This window comes from Crocodylus siamensis, chromosome 10 (genome assembly GCF_052110815.1).
Source record: "Crocodylus siamensis isolate JL-2025a chromosome 10, ASM5211081v1, whole genome shotgun sequence".
NCBI classification, from domain to species: domain Eukaryota; kingdom Metazoa; phylum Chordata; order Crocodylia; family Crocodylidae; genus Crocodylus; species Crocodylus siamensis.
This window is the reverse complement of record NC_143404.1, coordinates 31,790,593-31,817,683: the sequence shown is the minus strand read 5'-3', so window position 1 is coordinate 31,817,683 and position 27,091 is coordinate 31,790,593. Positions and strand designations below refer to the sequence as shown.

At 48.2% G+C, this 27,091-nt stretch overlaps 1 protein-coding gene across 1 annotated transcript; it reads right to left on the bottom strand.

Moving 5' to 3' along the window:
* Positions 1 to 15,380: 15,380 nt before the first annotated feature.
* TLX3 (T cell leukemia homeobox 3) lies at positions 15,381 to 18,445 on the bottom strand. The gene is made up of 3 exons (XM_090064804.1): positions 17,895 to 18,445; positions 17,061 to 17,304; positions 15,381 to 16,612 (listed from the first exon to the last, which is right to left on the bottom strand). The coding sequence occupies exons 1-3, from the start codon at positions 18,307 to 18,309 to the stop codon at positions 16,402 to 16,404; spliced, it is 870 nt and encodes a 289-aa protein (XP_089920930.1). The 5' UTR covers positions 18,310 to 18,445; the 3' UTR covers positions 15,381 to 16,401.
* Positions 18,446 to 27,091: the final 8,646 nt, after the last annotated feature.

Sequence of the window (27,091 nt, the reverse complement as noted above, 5' to 3'; positions counted from 1 at the left end):
GTCTTCTCTTTAGGTCAGCCTGTGTCTGGCTCTTTCTTAGACCTGAAGAAGATGTCTTCAAACTTGTCCAACAGTTCTCCCAAATAAACAGTTGGCCCTAAAAAAGATATCACTAAAATCCTTGTTTCTTGCATTAGGCATATATCAAATACCCACACTGGCCTCTAAGTAAGGTTTGAATGCTTTCTCCTCACTATTAAGGTTCTACAGAGCTCTGCCCACTCACACTTTTTCTTTTTCACTGCCTATTTACCCCCATTTTCTGCCACCTCTTCCTTTACCTCTCCTCTCAGCTCCTCCATTCTCTCCTTGTGCATCCTTTACCTGGAATGATATCCCATTGTCAACAGTCCCTTGATAAGAGGATGGGAATCTTCCAGTAAATAGCCATCTGTGAGGTCATAAATGACTAAGGAAGCCAATTTATGATCCAAATGTTCAACTGCAGATGTGAAAAATAATTCTAGGAGGAAGGAGTAGATCCCAGTGATGTCAGATCACAGCTCTTCCCTTTGTTCCTCTCATTTATCTACCTCCATAGTGAAGTGAATTTGCTTGAAATACCAATGCCTTGTCACACATCATGACACCACTGGGGATGGTGCAGTGCTTGCATTTCCCAGGTATTGATGTTAATATTGCATTTCTTCAGATTGGTCTTCAGAGCACAAGTAGCCCCACTTTCCCCTTCTTAGTCTTTCTTCTGAATTCTTCTTCACTTTGCTTTCTACTACTTATCACTACTCTTCTTTTCTTGTCTCATCTCATTCTCACATTTAATGTATCAGGACTTTTAGGATCTATTTACAATACAATAAAAGCCAACAAAACTCATATTTGTCTCAACCATCTTCCCCCCCTTCCTTAGCTTTTCCTTTGTCCTGCCATGGTTCTTCTTGGGTTTTAAGAATAACTATACATGACATACATAAAATGATGAAGAGGGGAAAATAATCTTTTAAGTTTTTTAAGGCAGGAAGAGTAGTGGGTGAGTATGTGGGTTGATATACAAAATTTAGTGAAAGGAAAACACATTGACAAAACACTAAGTCTAGCTCTGAGTGCTGCAAGATATCAAATGCAAAGCTCACAGCTCTTATCCTTGCAAGACATACCTGTGATAGGTATAAGAATCTGAGATTCCTGCTTACCAAATTCAGCAGCTTCTCTTTAACAAAGAAAATCTACCCCACAACCAAAATACATGCCAGTAGAGCCAATTTTTAAGAGACAGTTGATTGATGCAAATCACCTCAGCTGCCGTTTGGTATGCAAGGTTTCATTCTGATTACATTAATGGAGAAGCTTCCCTCTGATCTCACACACCTACTTCCAGTAGTTTAGCCTCCTTCAAATTAGGCTTCAAGGTGGGACATAATCAGATACCATGCTGTTTGCCTTGGTAGATGATCTCTTTACCTTGAACAAGCATAGTGACCTATAATGCTTTGAAATCCAGAGTTAACAATCTCAGAGATGGGCCTAGAGATTCAAGGCATCATAATGGAATGTCTTCAGTTGCTCTGCCCAGGTGGGACACAGCAAGTTGTGCTGCACACCAGCTTCACGTGCAATTCTACAAGATCCATCCTCTCTCCTTTCCTGTTCAACATCTACCTGAAGTCAGGGGATATTGAAAATGGCATGGAATAAAATACCAGCAATATACAAATTACAGTTATCATCACACTATATGAAAACAGCACACCATCTCCCACACCTCCAGAGGCTTGACCAAGCTCAGCATCTGGCAGCTGGTTAATAACCCATCTAAGAGAGACTGATACAACTAGAGAAAAACTTTGGAAGCCTATTGCCATTGTCAGATCCAAGGGGGGTGGGCGCTATGCGGCACATGTGCAGTAAGTCCTCTGAGCTCATTGACTTATCAACCTGGCTCCTGCTGACTTTAGTGACAAAATAAAAGCAGGGGAGGGTTGAGGAGGAAGGGTGTTCACCCCTTTGTCATGCCAAAACAGCAGCTATGGCAGGAGCTGTGCTGACAAGCCAGTGAGCTCAGAGAGCTTGATATGTATACACCACACAGCCAAAGAGGGGTACAACCACAACCTCTGTGCCCGCTGCCCCTTCTCCCAGATCCACCCTGGCCTACCACCATCAGTCTATGCGATGTCATATCTCAGAAATGGGGCTGCAGCTTTGGTGTTCCCCTGGACTCCTCACTACTTCTATAACTGTGGCTGTGAAGAAGAGACTCAGAAGTGAATCACATTCTACAAGTGAATCACAAGAAAATGCTGCTCATTCCTGCTGGGTCCAGACTTAGCCATTCTTGACCTCCAGGCTTGATTATTCTAAAGCACTGTACTTCAAAATGAACAACAATCACAAAGTCCTTAATTTGGTGCAGAATACGACACCCCATTTTCTCAGCAGTGGAAATCCCCTCATTCATCGCTCCAGAACTCCAGTTTCTTTACTGGTTTCCTGTTAATCACGATGTTGAATCCAAATCCATTGAAATAGTATAGGTTTCCTAAGGACTCACCTCACCCTTACAATCCAGGCCACGAGAAGAATCATACTCTGAAGCTCAAGAGCAGGATCAGAAGAATAGAAAACCCCTTCACAACTGCTCTTGGAATCTATCAAAAGCCTTAGCCCCTTCAAAGAAAGACCTACTACTACTCTCATTCCACAAAAAATACAGCAATAATAACAAAAAAGACAACAACTTCCAAAACAAAGCAGAAAGAAAGAGAAAGAGGAAGGGAGTCCACATGAACAGCATAAAAATCTACATAACTAGATATTTCTGTGTGCAAACCCACAACAGCTGGCAAAGACCTAACGGAGAAAAACAACTACCGAGCCTCTGAATGGGACAAGAAAGAATGTGATTCTGAACGAACAACGAGCAGGGTGGAGAGAAACTAGGCACCATGTGGACAGTCAGCTTCACAGCATGCTTGAGTCTCAGCAAGGATAAACTCCATAAAAAGAAACAAAAACCATTTGAAGAAAGTCTGATAAGGAAGGGAGAGAAGAAAACTGTAAGCACCCAAACAGGCCATACTATTTATTCAGGAGCATTGCAAATGATATTCTGTTTGTCTCAGTTTTCAGATAAATTGCAAACCGGACATTAGCTCCCAGTGTATGTACCTGGATAGGCTGAGGCACCTGGGAAGTGGAGGCCTAGGGACAAGTGTAGTGTAAAATCATGGCACAGGCTCAGAAGTGACCAAGGAAGGGGCTCAGTGTACAAAAAGGGAGGCAGAGACCTTATTCCAGTGGGCTAACAAGAGATGACTTTGAAGACTTGTAAAATGAAGCAGTTGTTGCCCAGCTTAATTCCTGCTGTGTCTTTTGCTATAAAATAAGTAAGTTTCTGCCTTATTCCAAAGCAACAAAATAGTAACTTTGCATTGTGGGTTTTATTATTAGTTACTACTTGTGACTAGCAAAATAAATGTGGAAGCAACTTAGGGAGGGCCTCACTAGGCATTCATTTCTGCTTAAGATAGGGCAACTCAGCTAAATAAACCAAACATATATCATATGCCAAGTTCTAAAATAGGATCTCTCTCTCAGCTTCCACCCACAACCCCTCAATCCAAGTAAAAGGTTTGAAGGCCTCTTTAATAATTAACAGTTTGCTTTGTTTTGCCTTTCCACTTTCAAACACTGGCTCTTTAGCTGCAGAGAAGAACCTCTAACTCAGGGCAAATCCTGATGGAACTGATCATGAGAATATGCACCAATCATATCCTCTTTCTTACAGTATTCCCTTACAATATACACTAGCAGCTCTTATTACCGTTAATGGTAATAGCTGAAAGAAAGTGAAAATGGCCTAATGACTTAATAGTATACTATCAATTAAGTACTCATGGTCAAGATCTTAGCTGATGTAAGCTGGAGAAGCACCACTGAAGCTAATGGAGCTCTACTGATTTACACCAGCTGAAGGTTTGGCTTTCTTTTGTGACCTTCTATTAAAATTCCTACGCTGTTCATTTATCAAGAGCATACATGTTTAATATCCTCTTCAAGCCAGACTGCTGCATCCCTTTGGACCATGAATGAGGACATAACATTGTTCAAGTGTCACCAATTAATCACTAGTATTTTGAATCAGATTTCATAGCTGCTTCTAGTAAGGTGCTTAAATAACTGCACCCAGGAAGTTCATTGGGGATTTCTGAAGGGGCAAAGAAGAATTAAGGGTGGGATTTTTAAAAGCAGGCAAGGTGGATTTGTCAAGGCCTCTATAAAATCATATAAGTGCTTATGAGTTTGACTAGGCATCTACCTATGCATCTTACTGCTGTTGGAACTGAGGGGAGTTAGGCACCTGCATACTTTGAGGATCTGGTCTAAGGGTTCCTCCTGCAAAATACACATGCTTAATTTTTGTTTTTATCAATTATTAGTTCCATAGACATGCTAAAGTTGAGTCAAGTTAAGCCTATGCATAAATGTCTGCAAGACAAAGATCATAGTTTCTAAAGTGCCATGGGATCATTCCAACTGAAAGGCAATATATGATTATAAGACATTGTTATTCATGGGGGGAAGTGGCCTCTACTGTGTAAAAGAGAACTTGTTGAACTAGCTTGATTTTCCCTTTTCTTCCTTCTGTAATTTGACTGAATAAGCAATGTTTACCATGTTTCTATTTTACAGTGCTAGTTCAAGAAAGAAATAAGTAGTATGATGTACAGAATTGGGAGGGAAAGCCTATCCACTTAAATGTTCTGAACAATGAATGTAATATAGACAGTTCTTACAGATACAGTTCTTGTGCAATAACTTAAACAGTGCAGATTACTACTTGGGGAAATAAACGAGAGCGTAATTTTGAAACCTGAAAAGCTCTTCTTTGTTGTAATCAATTGCAATATTCCATGACAATGATTTAGATGAAGATCAACTTTACCTTTCTTTGCTGATGACACAAAACTAAGAGCAATAAAGAACTTAAGTGCATTTGTGCAGAACTAATGGATTGGATGTGGCATGTGCCAATGAAAGTCAGTGTATATATAATGGAGCATGAACTGTCTGCAAAATGAATGGAATCATTTGGAAGGAGCTGGGTATCCTGGAGCACTTGTGGAATCTAGTTGAAGTCATATGAGGACCCTGACTTGACAGGGACTACTGACCTTCCATTTTCACATGTCCAAAAATGCTTAGTATCTGGCAGACAAAATACCGTTATTACTGTGAATTTGGTTCAGTCCAACCAGGCAACAGAAGCCTTTTTACTTTGTGGTACCATGTACCTCAAAGAAGAAAACAAAAAGCTCCATACCTGCCATCCTGATTCAAGCAGAAGGACTCTGACTGGTTACAGTAGAATTTGCCCAAGTAGGGAGCTGCAGATTTCAGCCTAAAGGGATGGACTAGCAATGCAATGAAAATGTGCCTGTTTCATGAAGTCTGGAGACCTAGGCTGAGCTGCAGAAATTCAAATGTATTGTCCAAACTCAGGATTAGCTCCCATGGAACAAGCTCTATCCATGCTACTATACAGTTCAATGATTATTAAAGGCATTTCTATGTTGCATGCAGACTTTCCCTGAGTGTTTTGGTTGCTGGTGTGACTTGTACATAAGTACATATTAAAAGCCCACAAGGTTCTCATCCCAAACACTTAATTTGTAACAAAATCATAATGGAATTCTTCAAGGGCAAGTCAAAGAGGGGTGCTGAACTCAGCTTTAGGTATTCATACACCATGCATACTAATTTTTAACACAGAATTACTGCAACAGCCAGGTGGCAAGTGCTCCACCCACACACTCTGTCACACTGCAGAATCACAGGTTTGTGTAAAAAGATGCAGTGGGAACCGCTAGTGCTAGAAACACGGTACCTGGAATACATTTGCCAAGTATGTTGCCATTTGCATCCCATCAATAGGCATCTCTGTCACCGGCCCTAGGACACACTCCATCTGCTGTGTGGAAGGTCAAAACTCACTCCCTTCCAAGGGCTTCCAATTATTAACAACCAGATGGACAACAAGATGGGTCCAAGCCTTCCCCCAGATTTGGATGTTCATAGGGCTCTTCACTCAGAGCTGACCCACCACAAACTGAGCTCCTCTCTGCCTCCAGATCAGGAGGTGGTGGGATAGGCAAGCTCCAAAGCCTGTTTCTTGCTTTTTTTATTTTCTCCAGCTGCAGAATCTTGCTTGTACTGGCAGGTGGTACAAGGCAAAGCTGGCCTTCATCCCTGTCTCCAAGAGAAACCATTAACCCTTTCTCAACTTGATCCAGTGTGAAATTAGTCCACATCACCTCACAGGCACTCATTTTAGGTTTGTCAGAATCATATCCCTTCACTAGGGTTGGCTTTTGCACAGGGCCCTGCAGTTGGTAAATTAGGATACAGGATGCACAGGAGGAAAATTACAAGAAGGGGTGGGAGTGGAAATTAAGAAAGCTATAGCAAAACACTCATTTTTCTGTTTTGTATATATCGTAAAAATCCATTGCTTTATTCTATATGATTTGGAAACTCTCACTATTATGGTACTGATATAAATATGTAGCACAGAGCTAGGTCATGTGAAATTTAGTATTAAGTCCAAAAACTAGTAGGTAAAACTAATCTTGCAAAAACAAGGAAAGCACATTATTTTTGCTTATGCCTTTGAAACTGAGAGACCGCCAACCTTTAAATTCTGCATGTTTGTCATGTGAATCTCACTCCTTGGTACTTTTTCTTATCACTGTGCACCTTTTATTCCCCATTGCCTCCTTTTGATGGAGTTGAAAAATACTATTTTGATGAAACAGCTCATCCAACATATGTGTTTGTATTCTCTGAAACAGTTACAATGGTTGAATGTATAACATTTTAAAATAGACACTAAAATTCTCTCTTGCAAACAATAGCAATAAATAATGTGAAGACACACACACACACATGCACGAACACATGTACTAAAGACCCTGAGAAAGGAATCATTCAGTCTAAATTTCATAATGTAGAATCACAACTCATCCATTCTTAAGAGGAACTACCAAAGGAAGCATACAAGTTTTAGTTTATAAATAATATCTGCACACCATATGTCAGAAATAATTTTATTCAACATGCTATTACAAAAATAAAATAAACTGATTCCAAATGCTATTATATCTGCTATATATAGATGTGTTTGCAAGCTTTCTTTAAACTGAATTTGTTGATCAATTTGGAGTAATCAAGTTTTTCAGCCTTGTAATTTTCAAATAAAATAGCTCAAATAGTTAAATGAGCTTGTGACACAGTAGAACAAGTTTTGATTAGTCTCAAATTTAAAAAGATACATTCTGCTGCCACAATAAGTGGAATTATTAGAAATGTTTAGCATACTGTGTAACACATTGGGTATGTATTACCCAAAGCACAGCTTCTGGGCAAATATGCAAGGGCATCCTTGGCAAACAGCTTTGTGATGAACTTGCAATGCTTACAGGGGTCCAACCCATAAAGCAAGCTACCATCAATGCCAGACCTTGCCATCAGTCAACACTTGCTGTAAGTTAAGGCATAACTTGAAAACATAACTTCTGGGTATATACCTCAGCACTAAACATTAAAAAAAATTAAAATCCAACATGTAGCATGAGTACCAAGTTGGTCAAAATGCTGCTGTACTGATGAAAGAGCTGTGACAACCCACAAGAATATGCACACACTTAAAGACTTTCCATTTTCTGTTTCTGACACATTCAGACTTGTTTGAACTTCTTTGAAAAGAGCTGATCAGAGATTTCGTAGCTGTTGCTTGTACAGTACTATTCAAATGGCACTCTTGCAACTATGAAATGAATTCTTGAACAGAATAGAGTACAATGTCTAAGCAGATCCAGTATGTGCTTCCATCACTTAATATCACTGCGACATTTACAACAATATCGTACCAGATGACAACTAATAAGACAAGTTGACCTTATGTTCTCAAGAGGCAGTGACCTTCAAGCAACATCTGGAACCACAAGGACTCATTCCCACTTCTAGTCAGCCATTTTGAGTTTGGAATACAGCAAGGCAGGTGGAAGGAGAAACAGTCAGCTTGCTACAATGCAAAATTAAATAGAATTTGTTTTGCAGATTACTAATCATTCTAAAGTCAGTGTTTCACTTAATAGTCAATATTCAGAGGCATTCCTAAATACATTTTAGTATCATTCTAAAATTATTTCATGTGAGATGTGCTCCTTAAACACTGGAATCCCTGAAATGCAGAGTCCTGTGAGGCATGGGTGGCATATGCTTAAAATCATTGCTGCCTCCACACTGATGTTGATTAGAAATCATGTAAGTGTGCAGATGAACTGTTATACCGCAAACTGAAGAACAGACCCCTACTTATATGCCAGTTTGCCCCAGCAAATCATCCATGGCATAAGTTTAGACTGTACCTGAATTCTAATGCCAGTGTACCATACTGACTGACAGCTCCTACATGTCTCATCACTTCTGAAACTTATTTTTTTTTCTTTATTAAAAAAATGTTTTAAAACCAAGGACTGGCCAAGAACAGTTGGGTCAAACACATGGCCTTTTGGATGGATCAGGCAATGATGAATTTATGAAACTCACATGACACAACTTTCTGAAGACTCAAAGCTTCCTTTTAAGGAAGGAAATATCTCTAGCCTTCCAGGAGATAAAGAAATTCTTCTACACATGAACTAAGCATAACAAACACAAGGTTGTCTTTCCAAATCACCTGGCAGCCTGACAACAGGGGCTCTGAGAGGTGTCAATTCCTCCACCTCTTATTAAGACTAATTAATTATGCACTTTGAATGTCACTGCTCACCTCACTGCTGAGCATTTTGGAAATGGGGTACACTTCAGAAATGGAAGCCCACAGTGGGGGAGTTCAGATACGCAACAGGAAGGGAAAAGCAGAGCGATGATACTGCATGGTACTAACTTCAATGCCAAAAGACCCTAACCACAATCAAAGCACAGCACTGCACATGATAGAATGCAGCCCTGCCCTGAGAAGCTTAACGTTCAAATCAGTGGACCCCAGCCAGTACACAGTGTGTTATCCATGGGACCCAATGATGTTGCTCAAAGCTACGGGAAGTTAGAAACTTAAATCTGAAGATGACATGGGTAACAAGGTAGGATGTTAGGCACAGCATATTACTTGCTTCATATTGTTGTTATGGACATGAAGGTTGAGGAACCACTAATCTAAATGGACACAACAGACAGAACATGGTAAAGGGCACAAAGATAAAAAGAGGTGAAAAGATTTGCTTCAGGTCACACAACATGCGAGTGACAAAGCCAGAAAAGAACATGCTCACTGCTCCTTCTAGGTCTTCATCCACTGCTCTACCCCCAAAAGCACATAGGAGCAGCCTTTGGATGCACTACACTGGGAACATTCAGCAAATTCCCACTGTTGATCTGGCACCAGGCATACATAAGAGCAGAGTGTTAGTGCAGACCAAGTTTCAGTAATCTGGCATGCTGTCCAACCACGCAGGCATACGTGCTGCACTGCCAAACAGTGAATTTCACTTGTAATCAAAAAAAAAACTAGGAGCGACATAAAAGATGAGTTAAAGCCTGTGGTCCAGCTTTATATAAGTATTGACATACCTAAAGATGCAGACAGTGTGCTTTTTAAAATCCTATAGAGCTCCTACATATTTAGCTGCTACTGGTTTCAGTAGAAATTAGGTGTTTAGGTACTTTTCAAAAACCCCACTCTGGTTCATATTGTCATAGGTTTTAGGTGTTTAAGTTCTTATTTGCAGCTAAGGCAAACCCTTGATGATGGCAGTGCTTTACACTGATGTGTACTCAAGTAAGTAAATGCTCAGCAGTGTAGGGGATGCAGAGTCAGGCCTCTATATATTTTAAAATGACTAAACATCAGCAGTGCTACTTGGAGGGTGCAATCACAGAGCAGTGAAGGTATTCACTACAGATGCAGAGACCTGAATTTAAGCCTCACTTGGTACATGTCAAAGACAATTCCTAGTTAACTCAAATGCATATAGCCCATTCACACAGGGGAAACAAAGGTGGCTGGACATGACCCTAAACACATCACTCCCTTTGTGTGCCACTGGTTGTAGACATTAGCACACCTCAGCCACACTAATCCAATGAGCTGCCTCATCTCAAGACAGACTGGGACTTGTATGATGACAACTGTGGTGAAGGAATGAATTTCCTCTGGAGCACATAGATTTATATCCAAGGTGTAAATCTCAGTGTTATTTATGCTGGCTATAAATAAATGAAATCATATACAGCTGAGCAAAACACTTTTGTGCATCAAGGCCCCTGAATATTGTGCAGTTTGCATGTTTAACAGGATTGTACTTTCATCATGGAGTGGAGAAAAGGAGCTAATAACCAATTGATTTTAAGATCCATTTAGAAAAAGAATTGCCTATACAGATCTGATCACAACGCATTACTTTGTAATGTCTAATACCCTGAGCACATAGTATAATGCTGAGAGATGCAAATTATACAGCCATTTTCATATTTAAGTAAGACTATGTATGTGCATATGTGCAGGTGTTCCTGGGGTTGTTTGCTTCTGTGTTAAAGCCAAGGTCTTGGGGGACTTTAAGAAGTCAGATATTACCCAGAGCTCTGTTTACTCTGAACTCTGTCTTGTGCCTGTCTACATTCAGCAGCTCATCCCTGTTCATCAAACCATTTATGCACATGCTTAACTTTAGATGCCATCTCCCTCAGGTCTGATAGGACCTCTCTACAGAACAAAGCACTTAAGTGTGCTTAAACTTAAGCACATGATTAAATCCTAAACAAGAATGAATTTAAACATGTGCTTCAGTGCTTTCCTGAATTGGGGTCCTATTTTATAACTTGTGCTTGTGAGTATAAGCAATGACATAACACTCCTTGTATTGATTCAAGAACATGTGAAAACAAATAACCTATAATGCTAAGAATTATCCAGGCCCTGTCACCAGTTGTCAGCAACAGGTGCCACTAAATTGAAACTCTGTTCTGTGAAATGATAACACTCAGAGCTAGTAAGTACTGCAACAGAGTTAAACTCTCTACCAAAGAGAGTGGCCACAGTGTAATACAGCCCTAAAGCTGCTGTGTCCAAACTGGCAATTCACTCATTCGATGAAGAATTCATGGGTCTTTGCCCTACTGACATGTTTGTTTTATGAAGTCTTTCCCAGCATGCTTGTCCCTTCTGGCCATGCTGTGGAGGGAGATTGTGGGAAGGCAGTGAAGGACTAGTGGCACTCACTAGTGGCAGCTAGCTCTGTCTTCAGCACAGGCTGGTCATGGTGGCAGCTGATGAATTCTGCTAACTCAAGCTTTAGTTCATACCCCTGACAAACCAGCCACCTCAATTAAAGCACCACTACACCTGAGATAAGGTTTCATAGTTTCATAGTTTGTAGGGTTGGAAGGGACCTGAGCAGATCATCTAGTCTGACCCCCTGCCATGGCAGGAAAAAATACTGGGGTCAAATGACCCCAGCAAGATGTTCATCTAACCTCCTCTTAAACACCCCCAGGGTAGGAGCCTGCACCACTTCTCTTGGAAGCTGGTTCCAGACCCTAGCCGCCCTGACCGTGAAGTAGCGCCTCCTGATATCTAACCTAAACCTACCCTCTGCCAGCTTGTGACCGTTATTCCTGGTCACTCCTGGCGGTGCTCGGGGGAACAGGGACTCCCCCAATGCCTGCTGATCCCCTCTGACTAGTTTATAACAGGCCACAAGATCCCCCCTCAGCCTTCTCTTTTGGAGGTGTTGCATGTGTGAACAGGACTTGAGTTTGGAGGACCATATGAATTATAACTGAAGTGAACTTTACAAGACAAGTAAGGTCCCTGAATTCTGTGCAAGTAGGGATTTTCATCATGTGACGCAAGGCACTCAGCATCTCCGAAGATTAGGTTTTGGAGGTAGAGCCTGGGCACCACCATTAGTCCAGAAAGGACACACTATTTTAAACCCTGTAGTATTTTTCTGAGATTTGCATAATGTATCAAAAGAGCTAAAGAATCTAAAGATAACCTCTTCCACAATGAATGTGCAAAGCTGATTTTCAAAAGCGTTTAGCCCTGGCAGCTCCCAGGACAACAGGCTGTTCTGAAAATGACTGTTTTTACATCCCATTTAGACACCTACATGCCAAACTCCTTTGAAAAGCTAAGTCAGCATGCCCTCTGAGAGGGCCTTCTTCTCAGTCTTTGCTCAGGCAGCTTTCCCGTTGACTATAGTGGAGCTGAGAGCACTGGTCTTTGCCTCAATTTCAAGGCAGATATTATTCAAGCATATTTTAAATTGTTTTTAATAAAACAAGTGTATGCATTTTGTGGATTTGCACTATGGCTCAGTGTGCAATGTACTACCCATTTTTTAACATGTAACTACTATTATAGTATCTGCCAGTACACAGCCAGCAGCCTGAAGACACTTTTAAAAAAGCAGAAAAATTAAAAATACAAAATCTTATATTCATGTAACATTATGTTTACAAATAAGCTGTGGAGATGCATTGTAATTTCTAGACCTTTTCTTCTTTTTGGTGGTATATCTTAATATAGTAATGCTTATATTGCTAAAGCTAAAACTAAAATATACAGGATGTGGATTGTGGACAAACTGTTGTTCCAGGAACATTACATTTTCCATCTCCAGACTTTTGTCCATTTAAATCAAGAAATACATGGATTGTCTTCATTAAAGTTACATACACATTACATATGATGACCATATAGACACATTATCATTTTCATACAATAATCACATCTTTTAATTTCATTTAATTGTGTCTATTAAAGTAGTGCCCAAGAGTCAAACAAGAATAAGGTCCCATTGCAATAGGAGCGATAAACACAGCATACTAGATCACTCCTGCCTGCCCTAAAGACCTTACAATCAAAATAGACATGAGAGAGGTAGGGGGAGGGATAACAAACAAGCAGAATGAATTACATGATACCAGCAAATGTTACATATATGGAGATGATAACTGTGATATATTGCAGAGCCACGTGATAAATTGCATTTATCCTGTGCTTTGGATTGTCTCCTGGGTTTAGCCTCAGCCCGCCTACTATACCATCATCGCTCATGGTATTTCAGCAGACCAAATCTCTGAGCAGCTTCAAAACAACTATCACTTAAAAAAATTAAGAATTGTTGAGAAATGTTTGCTTCCCTCCCATAACCAAGCAATTCCTCCCACAGGATACTGCACTAGGATTCAAGGTAGGAAATATTCAGTCCTGGGCCAGTGATACATTTAAATCCCAGGACCTAGACGTCCATGACTGGAAATGAACTTATGTCTTTAGAAAGCTAAAATTAATTGTAATAAAACAATCTTTCTAACCATAAAATATTCAGGCTTCAATTCAAGCTCCATTTATACTATTAAGAAATTTCTAAAACGTCGTTTGTAAAGCCTTCCTCCCTACAAAAGGCTGTACAACTGGATTTACTTACTGCAATAAGGGACCCTGATTGTAGAGGTATGCACACACTTCAATAGCAAACTCTCACTCTTGACAAAAACATGGAGGGCTGGAGGAAAGGAATGTTCCCTGCTATGTTCCCTAGTAGCCTGAACAGCTCCTACTCTGGAGCCACTTTGCCCTGAAGTAGTTCAGCCAACAGCCGGAGTAGGTTTTATAAGCCCTTGTATATCTACTCTTGGAGGTAAAGAATACACACCCGGTGCTTCGTGCATGTCTAACTGTACACCAGCAGTACAGGAAAAAGTGGCCAGATTACCAAACCTGGCAGACTTCTTTTCATTAGTATAAATTTGGGATAACCTCAAGGAATTATAGGTAAATTATGCAATTCATCCCAAACAACTGTAAGAAAAATCTGTATGCATTCCCCATAGTATTTTGTACTTTGCTTTGCATTATACTGCAGAGACAGTTTACTTTAGAAATGCTTGAATTTAGCATGTTTACTTAGTTAATTTTCCTTCTGTCCTCAGGGTCTGTAGAGACAAGTAACTATTTGCCATACGCATATAAGCCCCAGAGTATCAGGAAAATGAGAATTATTTTCTGCCTGCAAAAAAAAAAAAGCCAAAACAATTTAAAAACTGTTTTTTGGTGAATTTATATACAGTTCAAATTCTACCTTTTAGTATCATCTAGAACTAGAACCAAACACTATACACCTCTTTAATGCAATATAGCAAGAATTTCTAGGTCTGGTTATACAATATTGAATACTGTTTTAAATCCTTGCTCTTATCCAATACATAGGATGGTTGTATGGAAAAAAGATACCACTGAAGCAGGATCTCTTTATTTTTTTAAAGGTAGATGTATGAGATATGCTGAAAGGTTAAGACTCGCTTGTGCTCCTAACCAAAAAAACATTAGAGGACAGAGTGCAGGTGATCAGAGATGCAAGACAAATGTTGTTTATTACAAAGATTTGTTCCAGCTGTGGAGGAGAGCAAATGGCAAAAGGAAGTCCTTCTGCCCCAGGGCGAGGGAGCAGGATTAAGGTTGCACAGGTAACCTTCATTATGACATTATTTAACATTCAGGCTTTTGATTAATACAACTTTGCCAATTTTTGTAAAGTATTTTGGAATGGATTATGCATATTAAATATAGCAATGCACTGTTTTAAAAAAAAAGTCACACTCCTACCTCAGGATGCCTGGGGTAACTGGCATCTTCCTACATTTAGGACAGAAGATAATGTGGCTGTGGATTGGCAAATGTTGATTTTTGTTGTTGTTGAAGGTGGCCCTTAGTTTGCCAGCTGGAGATCGTCTCTCTTACCCATGAGATTTCCATGCAGAGATGCAAGTGCTGTTTTTTAAATCCCCTCTCTCAAACTCTGGCAGTCAAGAAACTGTTGTAGTTAGTTACCCATTTTTATAGATCAGAGAGCGGCTTGGCAAACTCTCCCACTACACGCAGCTGGTAGCCCCTGCCTTTCAGAGCTTGGACTCGGGCAGGAGCCCCGCGCTGCGATACGCGGAGCACGGAAGGAGAAGCCGCGCTCTCCCACCCGGCTGCCGCGGATGGTTGCCCACGCGGACACACTTACCCACTGCTTCGCGCGGGCCCGGGGTGCTGCGGCCGACACGGGTGCGTGGGGGGTCTGCACCTTGCACTCACTCGGGGTGCCGGCCCTGCCCATTCAGCCCTTCCAGCCGGGCCCCGGGGATGCCGGAGGCAGCGAGCCGGCTCTGCAGGCCACGCGTCCCCGGCGGGGCTCGCGTCCGGGGCAGCCGCGGGCCCCGCGTGTCCCCCTGAGGCGCTCCCACGCGCAGCGGCCGCCCCTCCCCCCGGGCGCTGCTGCCCGTGCCCGCGCCCCCCGCGCCGCGCCGCGCCGCGCCGGCGCTCAGCGCCCCGAGCGGGAAGCAGACGCGGGGCCGGGGCCGTTCTTACAGAAAAGCTTTATTTACAGATCTGGGCAGGTACAAAGTGTCCGACACGGTCCCGGCGCTGCGGAACGTAAGGCGCTTTCTCTGGAGCCGGTGGCGAAGGCGCGGCCGGGGCAGGCCCCGCGAGCGGAGCCCCGGGTCCCGCGGGGCCTTCCTAAGCTAATGCGTCGCCGCTTCCGTTTGGCTCCCTGCTAAGTGGGCTCCTTGCTTTCTCGGCAGCTCCTAACACGCGGGGAAGCAGCCTCCCCGGAGCCAGCATGAACATCCCGACACGCGGGACCCGAGCCGGGCGTCGCTCCGCGTGAGCAGGGCCCCTTCTCGGTGCATAAATAAATTAAAGTATTAACACTTCTTACAAAAAGCGGCTTATATTTCCCTCTCGCGGCGGGGCGGGGCGCGGGCGCGGCTCCACGCGTGGAGTGAGCGCGGCGGTGGGCCCGCCCGCGGCTACAGAGCAAGGAGGAGCCGTCGCCCGAGTGGAAACCTCGGGAAATGAACGCGGCGACTTTAGGCAGGCACCTGGCAATGTCCGTCCCTTCGTTTTTCCCCCCGGCCCGTCCGGGGGAAAGAAACCCTGTCTGGCCAGCAGAGGCGAGGTCCTGCCTGCCTCCGCCCGAGGAGCAGGAGCCAGGCGCCTCCGCCGAGTTGGTGCCCGCGCTGCGCGTCCGGGCGCCCGCCGCGGGGCCGCCAGCTCACGTCCGTGCCCCGGGGGCTGCCGAGCGCGGGGACAGCGGCGATCTCTCTCGCTCAGCTCGTGCTGCCTCCGGGGAGCCCCTGCTCCGAGGCCGAGGCCGTCCCCGACAGGTCCAGGGCTGCAGCGGCGGAGGGGAGCGCGCCAGCCCCGCTCGTCTTCCCGGTGCCCGTCTGGCTGCAGCCGACCCGGAGCGGGCGGCAGGGACCCCCCCGGGCCGGGAGCAGGGGGCAGTCCCGCCGCGGGAGCCGGCCGGGCCCCGCTCGTGGGCTCAAGGTCATGCAGGGAGAAGTGGGGGCGGCTCTGCGCGTCCCGCCGCCCCCACGAGGTCCTTACACTAAGGAGGTGACGGGCGGGATCTTGGCGCTGTCCTCTTCCCAAGGCTGCAGGTTCTGGAGCGCGAAGAGCGAGGAGTTGTGCAGGCAGAGCGGGTCGGGCTGGATGGACTCGTTCAGGGACTTCTGGAAGGCGTCGTGCTGGAGCTGCAGCATGAGCCGGCTCGCCTGCTGCCGCTCCGCTTCCCGCTCCTCCGCCGTCTGCCTCCTAAACACACACGGCAGGGTCAGCCCGGCTCCCGCCGCGGGCCCGGCCCCTCCTGCCCCGCGCCCCGTGGTGCGGACACGCCGCTGCGGGCCGGGGCCTGCCCCGCTCTGCCCCCGGCCCCGGCCCGAGCCCCGCGGCGGAGGCGGCGGCGGCGGCGGCGGCGGCGGCGGCGCGTCCCCATCCCCGCCGCCCCGAGGCCTGTCGCATGGCCCCGGCCCGCAGCGCCGTCGGGGCGTCTCGGGCCGCTGCGCGCGGGGGCGACCCGCCGCCTCCTGCCCGAGGCTCGGTGCGCCGGGCCCCGCACGGGCGGGCGGCGGCGCCGGGCCCGGGGCTCCGCCAGGCCTCCTCCTGCCCAGGGCGCTCCCGACCCCGCCGCAGCCCTGCCCCTCCGAGGCCGCACGCGGCGCTGCGGCGGCTCCGGGCGGCGGGGAGCCCGGCCCGCACTCACCGCCACTTGGTCCGGCGGTTCTGGAACCAGGTCTTGACCTGCGCGTCCGTCATCTTGAGGGACTTGGCGAGCGCCGCCCGCTCGGCCGAGGCCAGGTACTTCTGCCGGTGGAAGCGCTTCTCCAGCTCGCAGATCTGCACGCGGGAGAAGGACGTGCGCGGCTTCTTGCGCTTGGGCGGCGTGCGGTTCTGGTAGGGGTGCCCGATCCGCCGCGTCACCGTGAAGGGCGTCAGTGCGGCCGCCGCTGCGGGACACAGAGCAGGGGTGAGAGCCCGCGCCCCGCCCGGCCCGGCCCGGCCCGCTCCCCGCGCGGCCTGCTGCAGCAGCGGGGCCCCCGCCCGGGCCGGCGCGCTCTCGGAGCGGGGCATCGCCCCCGCCTCTCCCCGCCTGGCAGCCCAGGCACAGCCGCCCACCGACCCGCCCCGACCACCGGTGGCTCCTGCCCCCGCGCGGGGGTCGCTCCAGGGCCGCCGCCTCGTGTGCTGCAGGCCGAGGGGCCCGAGGCGGCGGCGGCTCTCGCCGCGGGACAGCCCCGCACCTTCCCCCGCACTGGGCCCGATGCTTCCCCGGCGGCTCCCATGGGCGCGCAGCCCGGCCCGGGGCCTGCCCGGCCTCCCCACCCTGGGCCCGGCCCGGCCTGGCGCGGACGACGCTGCGCCGCGGTTCCCGCCCCGGCCCCGGGCGCCGAGGCTGCAACGCGCCGTCCGCGACCCCGCCGGGGGCACCCGCGTCCGGGCCAGGCCCCGGGACCTTCCCGCGCTGCCCCGGCGCAGCGGGACGCTTCCCGGGGAAGGAGCAGGGGCCGCCGGGGCCGCGCGCGCCCCAGTCCCTTACCTGTGAATCTGTCCTTTACGAACCTCCTGCTGCTCTCCATCCAGGGGAAGTTGAGGCTGCCAAGGCTGGGTACAGCTGGCATAGCTGGTATGGCACTAGAAATTGGAGGTGGCACAGCCCCAGGGATGGGTCTGTGAGCTGGCACTCGGATCACTCCAGCTGGAGCCAAGCTCAGATTCACACTGTAAGATCCAGAGTCTTCAAAAGGCGCCCCGATGCCAGGGAAGGAGGCTGGTAGGGAAGGATAAGGGGCACTTGTTCTGCTCACGGGGCTTCCCAGGTAATTGGTGCTGTCTGATCCTCTGGGGGCCGGCTGGGAAGAGTTTTCCTGATCAGAACTGTTTAAAATCTGATCAATTCCAAAGCTGATGGGTTCGTGTTGATGCTGGGTCTGTGTATTCGCTGGCTGATCCATCCTTGGTGAATAGAAATATTGGCTCAAAAGTGTATGAATTCCCCTATAAAAACGCTCGCCTTCCTTTACAGTAGATCCATGTAGGTCCTGGTGTATGTCAGACTGAAACTTTGCCAAGAGTGGTCCAGCCCGACAGGCTCTGTGTCATCTTTTTTGAACCAAACCTTGAGTTTCTGCTTCTAATTTCTCTCCTGCAGCTGCCATTGGACGCAATAAACAAGCCTCTCTCCTCCCATTGGCTCCTGGATTTCAATAAAGGCCTAATTCATTGAAATAGGAGCTTAGGGACTGTTCCAAGGTGACATCATTTTAACAAACGAACAATAGGTCAAATTTATTAGCTAAGATAATGTGTGGCGGATATTACAATAGCATCTGCGATTGTTGTCTTTAGAAATTAGCGATTTGAAATTTAACAAAGCTTTGCAATTACGAGGCGTTTCCCCCCACCCCCTTGTTTATTATCTAACATGCTAGTGCTACAGAATTCCAGGATGGTAATGACAAGAAAGCTTTCCCCCCTCGGTGGATTAATTTAGGATGTAATGTAACTCTTTCCTATTGTTTCTGCTTATAAATACTATGCAGAGTGGAAACACCTCACGGAGACACAGAGAGGAGTTGTGTTGTGCGTTTTACCTGCTCACGGGCTCTAATTATTGTGGCAGCCAGTTTACGCTGCGATCCGAGATCTGTTTTTTCGAAAATATAAAAGGGACAAATATTTGTTCCGGGGTTTTAAAGCGCAGAGTCCCCGTTCTCCCATTTTCTTCCGTATCATATTTTAAAAATCGGACTATATTAAGATAGCGCTGGAATGATGTTGCCACGTAGTGTACCCGGCACAATCCAGACGGGTCTCCCGGAGTCTCGCCCCGCTGTAATTTAGCTGAAGGAAATGAGCATCTTCCCCTCCGTTTTCCCGTACGAGTCTTTACGGAGAATCGTTAAACAGATGCTCTTCTAAGGCTCCGGTTTTGGAACTGCGTTTACCCGTTGGAAAGAGAGAGATGCCAGGCTTGGGCTTTATTTCCTGCAAATCGCAACCCCGCTGCTGAGCTCGGGTTAGAGGAAAAGCACAACCGCCAGGACCCTCGGTTGGAAAGAGGTTTTTGCAAACTGCGTTCATTGAAATTTAAATCTAACGGGGAAGGAAACCAGTGGAGAAGCCAAACACGAGCCCTTGTCTCCTGGCTGATGCCCACAGTTTATATTTATTTACAGTTCATTTCGTTAATGACTATGGGGCCTCGGGCTTTCCCCGGTATTTCTGTGTTTTTACCAGTTCCAAACTAAGCTATTTCCCCCGGTTCTAGTAGGCGATTTCTTTCTCTTCCCTCGGTCTGCCCAGTGTTTGTACTGAGCTGCCTTTTGTGGAGATAAAAATAAAAGGGAGGGGTGGCGAAAACCCGCTGCAGTATACAAAGAGATACCGTTTTGGATTAATTTACGTCAACAAACTTATTGCCACACACGCCTGTTAAGTGAGTTTGCAGACGCTCCCTAACGTCCAAATTGGACTAAAGGCGTTAAAAATTAAATAACGTTCAAATGCATTTACTTAGTTTCCCTTTTATAAAGGGAAATGAAAACAGGGAATAGAATTTTCCTTTTAATAGAATGTAATAGTATTTGATCAGCACCTGTTAGGGCTGATTCTGTGATTTCAGAAAGCAGTGACAAGGAGAGAGTTTATTAGTTTTTAAAGCTTAGGATTCAATTACCGCAACACACTGAATAATTTAAGTGGCAGCAGTAAATGCAAACAGACCTGTGGAGTTATTGGACTTATTGCACAGAAATACAGAGGAATAGGTGGTTGCACAGAAATACAGAGAAATGCGGGGAGTAAATTAATGGCAGGATTGGGTTCTTCTCAGATAAAAAACAAACAAACTGGATCCAAACCCGCCCTTTTCCAATATTTATTTCTCAGCGTACATCCTGGTTGATCAGTGTTTCTGAAAGAAAAGAACGGAACATTTTTCCTCTTCTCCATTTTCCATAATAATTATATCTCTATATTCTGCATCTTTATGTCTCTGTATGTGCAGCTACAGATATCAATACCTCTATCTCTGTAGCTATATACATCTCTCTCGCTCTCTTTTTTCTGTTGAGGTGTAGTTTTCAAGTTCCGGCGTATCCAGGTCTGAGAAATGCCCGTGCGTTTCCCTTTTCAGGGCGAGGACCTGATCGAAAGCTCTTGCCCAACTTCAGTCGCTGCGGGGAGGGAAGCGAAGGGGACCCCTGCCCGGAGCTGCTTCCAGCACCGGGGGCGAGGGCTGCCCGCCTCGCGCCGGAGGAAGTGCCCGTGGTCCGGCTGAGCTGGGCAGTGGCAGCTCACGGACTGGGGGTCCCAAATTCAGGAAACGGGTCTTGAACGCATTTGTGCCTGTCAGGGGAGATCTGCGAGCTGTGCGTGGGTTTCCTCCCCTCACCCTACACAGAGACCCCCGTACTGATAGACTCAAACCCAAGACAGTTTGCTAAGCAGCTGCAGTGGAAGGGCTGGAATAAGGTGAGCTGTGAGCAGAGAGGAAATACACCCAGAGACAACGGGTTTTTTTTCCTCCTGTCAATCCATTGATCGCTCAAAAAATGTCTTAGAGCGGCTGCTCAAGAGACTCTCTGCACCCAAACAGCTGTTAGTTTCTAGGAAGGGAAACTTTCAAGGCAGAAGCGGGGAGAAGCAGGCGAGGTGCTCGGGGCTGGGCAGGGCTCGTGTGGCTGCAGGGGGTTAGAAAGGCCAGGGGGTGGCCGCTACAACGCCTCCAACAAATGCCCAGGTGCCTCTGTGGCTGCAGGGAATAACCGCCCCCCCCCCCCAAAGCCTTGGCCAAAAGAAAGGAAGGAGCCCGAGCCACAGACTAGAATTTGGGATGATTTATTCCCAAACCGGAGACTGGGTAGCAGGAAAATCCGTGTGCTTGGGGCCGGGGGGACACCGCCAAAAACACGATTTCGGGAAGGACATCAGTGAAACCCGTGTTATTTTTAGTACCAAACGCGGGCTTTTCCGCGGGAACTAGCTGCAGGGCCGCGGAGCCGGCCGGGTCTCCCCGGGCGCGGAGTTTCCCCGCCGGGCGCAGGTACAATCCTGGATCCCAGGTACAATCCGGAGTCAGGTCGGAGCCGGACACCAGCTCCCGAGCTGCCGGCCGAGCTGCCCGAGCTTCCGCAGGCACTTCTCCGCGGCAGTATTTAGTATTTTAATGGCCCATTAGCTTTGGCTCGGAGAAGCTCGGGTCTGGGAGGAAGGGGGGACGGTGTAAAGTAGGGATTTATCATAGAAACTGACACGAGCAAATTGCGGAGCGGTTGTTTGACATTGAAAGTACTTATCAATTAAGGAGGCGCATCTTTCCAGTTGGACATTTTAAGAGGCAGCCGAGATGGAATCTGAAGGGTATTTCTTTCACTGCTAATCAGATTAAGGAGAAAATAGCCCCACCGTCTTGGACTCATCTCATTCCCCAGGAGCCTGGCTGCTTTGATGCTTTTACGACGACATAAATATGACTATTAAATACCCCCCCAACAAAGATCCACCTAAGTAGCCCCGGCTGCAGGCAGGCAAAGGAGCACGGCAGAGAGCAGGGAACTTGGCTAAAGTGTCCAAAGATGAGAAATCAATCTGGAGAAGTGGGACCGCGGGGAAGCGGTTGCTTAAAAAAAGAAAAGAAAATGAAATGAAATGGAGAGGGCTGGCGACTCCCGCAGCCGGGAGCCCGGGCAACCGCTATTAACAACGGGGAGGAGAAGGCGGGCGACCAGCACCGGGGCTGCGGAGGGAGCTCCCGCCTTCCACTCCGGCCTCCCGGACTGCACGAGGGTTGTAATTCTGGGAGGCTGAGAGCAGCCTAATTGGATTTTTTCCACTTGCTCTCGCGTGTCTAAGCTGACTGATCATTAGTTTGAGTTTCTATAGAGTGGAGCTAATTGGATTTACAGGATACCAGCAAGCTGGTATGCCAGCTTTCAGTAAGGAGACTCCCAGCCTGGAAGAGGGAGAGAGGGGAGACATACCCCTACTAGCGTCGCCCCAAGGCATCACCGCTCACAGCCTTGCCCCCCTCCAGCCCAGCCCTCCGAGCCCGAGCCCGAATGTGAATGGCAAGGGGTGGGGGGGACAGAGGAGGGATAAATAAATAAATAAAGTGACACCCAGTCCTGGATCAGGGCAGGCTTTGTTAGAGAAAATTGCAGCTTGATCTGCATAATGGGAGCTCTGGATGCCCAAGGCTATCTTTTTATTGCATGTGTGTCTGCTGTTATCAATTTTGTGAACGATTTCACAGGGAGCCTGGCAGACTTGAGCTGGAATAATATGCAAAGATGAGCTTTGAATAATGAATGATGTGCTTTTAAACCAATTCCAAAGTGTCTGTGATAGTACAATATGAAAAGGGGTGGTAAGTAATAGTGTATTTAAAAGGCGCTAGTATGTTTTTATTACTATATTTAAAAAGATATCTATATTATTTTTGTGAAATGGATAATATATCACAGAGTCTTTGATAATCAGCTAAACAATACATTTTTCTTTGCGAAAACTCTCCTGGTTTTACACAGTTAAATATACACTATCGGCACAGAGCTTTGTAACGCTTGGCTACCTTATTAAATATTAACTCTATTTTAATATTAGCTTTTAAATTTAATATGTTGACGTTCTGTAGTTTTACTTTAATTATGTTTTATAATTAATAACCTAGGACGTATGGTGTCCTTAAATGCTTTTCTCCCATAGTTGGGGCTCCTCTGCTTTGTGCTGTTTCGGGCGGTGCAGGCGGACAGGCCCTGCAGAAGCAGAGCCGGCTGTTTTGGAAGGAAACAGACCCGCTGCGGGTTTCAGCCGCGAGGCGGGCGCACGTGCGGGCGCCTGTTCACGCGCCTAGAGAGCCAGCCTTTTGCAACATATTTAAAAAAAACAACAAAACCAAAAAGAGCGTAAGCTGGGGAGGGGCAGCGGCTGTTTGTTTGCAAAACCCAACGCGGCCTTTTACCCCGCTTTCGTCGCCAAGTCTTCAAAGCCCATCTTCAGTACCTGAAAAGTTGCGGGCCAAGCGCTGGGCTCGGCTGCGGGCCCAGGCAGCGGGAGCACGCGCGGAGCGCGGCCCGGCCCGCCCTGCGCCTGGCCGGGACGGGACCCCCGCCCCTCGCCGCGCGCCGCCCGGGCAGGGGGTCCGGCCCGGCCCCAAGAGGCCCCTGTCCCCACCCAGGGGCCAAGGGCGGAGGCGCGGCGCGGGCCAGGGACAGTGACCTGCGGGGGGGCGCCCCCGCCATGCCCGCCCTGAGCCAGGCGGGGCCGGCATCGGCCCACGGCCTCCGTGCAGCGTCGGGCCGGCCTCGCGCGTGGGCCTCGAGGCGCGGATCGCCCTGGCCGCGCCCCTGGGGCAGCACCAGGCCCCGCGATGCCTCGTGGGCGCCCCGGCAGGAGGGCGGAGCGGACAGCTGGGGGAGGGGGCGCATTAAAACGGGGCCCGGAGCAGCTGGAGCCCTTGTTTCGGAGACAAAAATGCAAGCAGGTGCCTGCGCCTGTGCATCCCGCCACGGGGACAGCACAGCCCGCCCGGGCCCCCGCGACGGGCACAGGCCGCTGCCCCGGCCCTTCCCTGTCACCCCTGCCCCTGTGCGGCCCGCGCCAGCCAAGACCCCTCGCAGCGGCTCCCGGTCGTGTCTTTCTTGCTCTTTCCATTTATTTATTGCATTTCCGCTTCCAGGCGATTGATCCCCGCGAACTCCGCGTTTCGGAGACCGCCAGGAGCTGCCGATGTCGCGGGACTCCGGGCTCCGATGATGTGGTGGTGGGGGTGGGGATCCCTTGAAGAGGAAAAATTCTCCGCCTGCAGCATTTGTTTTGCCCAGGTCTTGGGAAGAAGTGACCCGCTGGGCCGCAGGGACACAGGGTGGACGAGGAGCCGTCACAGGAAGGCATCCAGGTCTACGCACAAGAGCAGGTTGTGCGCACACCCCCAGCCACAGCCCGGGCGGCTGCAACCCGCTTGGATGCCAGCGGTGTTTATGTCCTGACAAAACGTCCCCCAGAATTGTTTTCCAAAAAAAAAAAAAAATTAAAATTAATAATAATAATAAAAAGAAACGAGCCCGTTTCCTCTCTCACTTCTCAAACCAGAAAAAAAGATGTTTTAAATCTGGCCCTTCAGCTCTTAAAAACAAAATGAATATTCCCAGCAGCCGAGTCCGCAGGCAGCGTTAGCTTTTCTCTGCCTTTCCCCCCTTTTTAAGCAGGAGGCTGCAGCCCCCGCGTCTGTGCGGGTTTGTGCCGGGCTTTGTTCTGGTCCGCTCTTACTTGGGCCTCCTACAACACCGGGATTCGTTATTTTATTCCTCAAGCAAGTCATGGGGGAGACAGACTTTCTCCTTGCAGAGAGAGAAGCACGAGCCATTGGTTGCTCGTGCTGGAAAGAATAAAGATCAGCTGAATCGTTTGTGGAAACGTGCGGTCCTTACACACAAAGCGGCGCCCGGCCCCGCTTCCCGCAGCCAGAGCGGCCCGGAGCAGCGGGGCCCGCGGAGCCGCCGGGGACGTCCCGCTACTTGCACCGCACATCGCGGCTTATTGACTACAACGATGACTCCCGTTATTTTTAGCTGTGCAATAAAGCAGGGGAGCTGTAGGCAGCCTATTAAGGCTCTTTCGCTTATTCCTGCACTTCTATTAGAGGCATATATTACCCGTGCTTCCCGGCTGCTCCGGGATGACTCTGTCGGGCTGGAAACGCCCCTCGCGCCGCGGCGGCGCGAGCCCCCCGCGGAAACACTTTGTTGCACGGAGTTTAAATCTCGCAGATTAATAAATCCTCGCAAAGAAACGAGGCTGCAGCCAAGGCCACGGGAATGACGCAGCTCCCGGGCTTCCTCCGGCGGCCGCGAAGGCCCGCCGCCCCCGCGCCTCGTGCCAAGGCGGGTCCCCGGCCAGGCCGCGGCGGCCGCAGGTGCGAGCGCCCCGCGCAGCCGCCCCCCGCGCGCGCCGCAGCAGGCGCCTCCCGGCCCGGGCGCGTCAGGCTTTCGATCCGTTTTGTTTTGCTTCGCCCCCCTTGGAGGCTGGAGGTGGCGCCCCCGCCGCCGGGTCCCCGCCGCGCCCGCGCCCCGCGCCCCGGGGCCCGCTCCGGGGCCGGGGGAGGCAGAGCCGAGCGCGCCCGAGGGAGAGGCTCTTTGGGGGACGCGGGAGAGAGCGTGTCCGAGCCTGGGAGGATGTGAAAAAACGTTGTTTACCATTGCATCACTCATGCACGTGCATCGCATTGCAAACAAATTTAACACTGGGCATTGTGCTTTTTATGTCGAAAAGCATAACACTTCATGAAGGCAGCCAAGCCCAACTTGGCTGCCTTTATCCATGGATCACTTAAGCACCGCCTTTAGCAAGTTAAGAACCTAAGACTGGCCATTTGCTGGGACTGTAAGTCCGTCTTGCCCAGTACTGGGTGTCACACAGGGGCAGAGCGGATGCTGACCAGGAGAAGTTGTGAGCTGGTAGCACCAGGGTTTTCCCCACTGTTCCTCTCTCACTTGCAGCCTCCAGCATTTAAGGTGGAGGAAGCTGTAGCTCAGAAGCCACTGATAGCCCTTTCTTCCAAGAATTTGTCCAATCCCTTTTTGAATGTGGCTAAATTGTCGGTGTCCAGGACATCCGATGGCAGCAAGTTCCACACTTCAACGACATGCTGCGCATTCAAAGTTTAGTCAAAGCATTGGATGTTACACTAGGCCAACCAAAGTATATCCAGATTACAAGTCACTTCATAGAAGATGGATTCAGGTCAAAAGTGGGCCACAACCAGCATGTGTAACAGCCGCAGCATATCACACTTCTCTGCACTTCTATGTTGCCTCATCAGAAAATAGGTTATCTGTGGTACTGCTACTCACTCCCAGAACAAACAGGGACCTGGGGAAAACCAATCCCAAGACGCTCAAAGTTGCCAGAAAAAAATAAACTTAAATAGGAGCAGCTGAGAAGAAATGAACCTCTGGGTAGGTAGCTGAACACACAGAGCACTATGCAGGCACCCTAGGTTCAGTGCAGCTCACAGAGTCCTAGTGCCCCATACAGCAAGAGTACTGGCCCTTGCAAGACACCCGAGTGCCTAGGTAGAGGAAGTTTGTTTAGCATCTCCCAGGCTGGGAATGCAGATGTCAGGGAAGTCAGAAGAGAATGAAGCAATGCTGTACTTTGATGCAGACACCACAGAGCTGACTCCTAGTCATGCCTTGAAAAGAAATGACCTTCCAGGGCAAAAAAAGGCTCCCTGGTTACACATCCTGAGGTATGGAGATGCTGAGCAGCCTACTGATGGAATGCCACACGCAAATCAGAGAGGACCTAGTTCAGAAGCCACACAGCCCAAATCCTCCTATGAGTTGCAAGAGCCCCTGCAGGCAGATCAAGGAGAAACAGCCGGGGTATCTGAGACCTTGCACTTCGGTGGTGTCTGGGTCAAGCTGCGGCATTATGTAATGGTCTCTGATGTCTTGCCACCTCTTGGTGGATGTGTTTGTCCCTGGCTTCTCAACTAGGTAACAGCAGAAAACAGGCTTCTGGAGCAGAGCACCTTGGAGAGGAAAAGAGCTTTAAAACAGCAACTCTTTTAAGAATGCCTTGTCCCACTGAGCAGAGGTCAGCAAGCCTGAGAAAGGCCATCTTCATATAGTGGAGGCAAAACTGATTCTTCAGTGTACCTCAAAAAGTTAGAGCCCACTGCACAGCCAGAGAGAGGAGAAAGAAAAGCAAGGGACCTCTTGGTCAGATGGG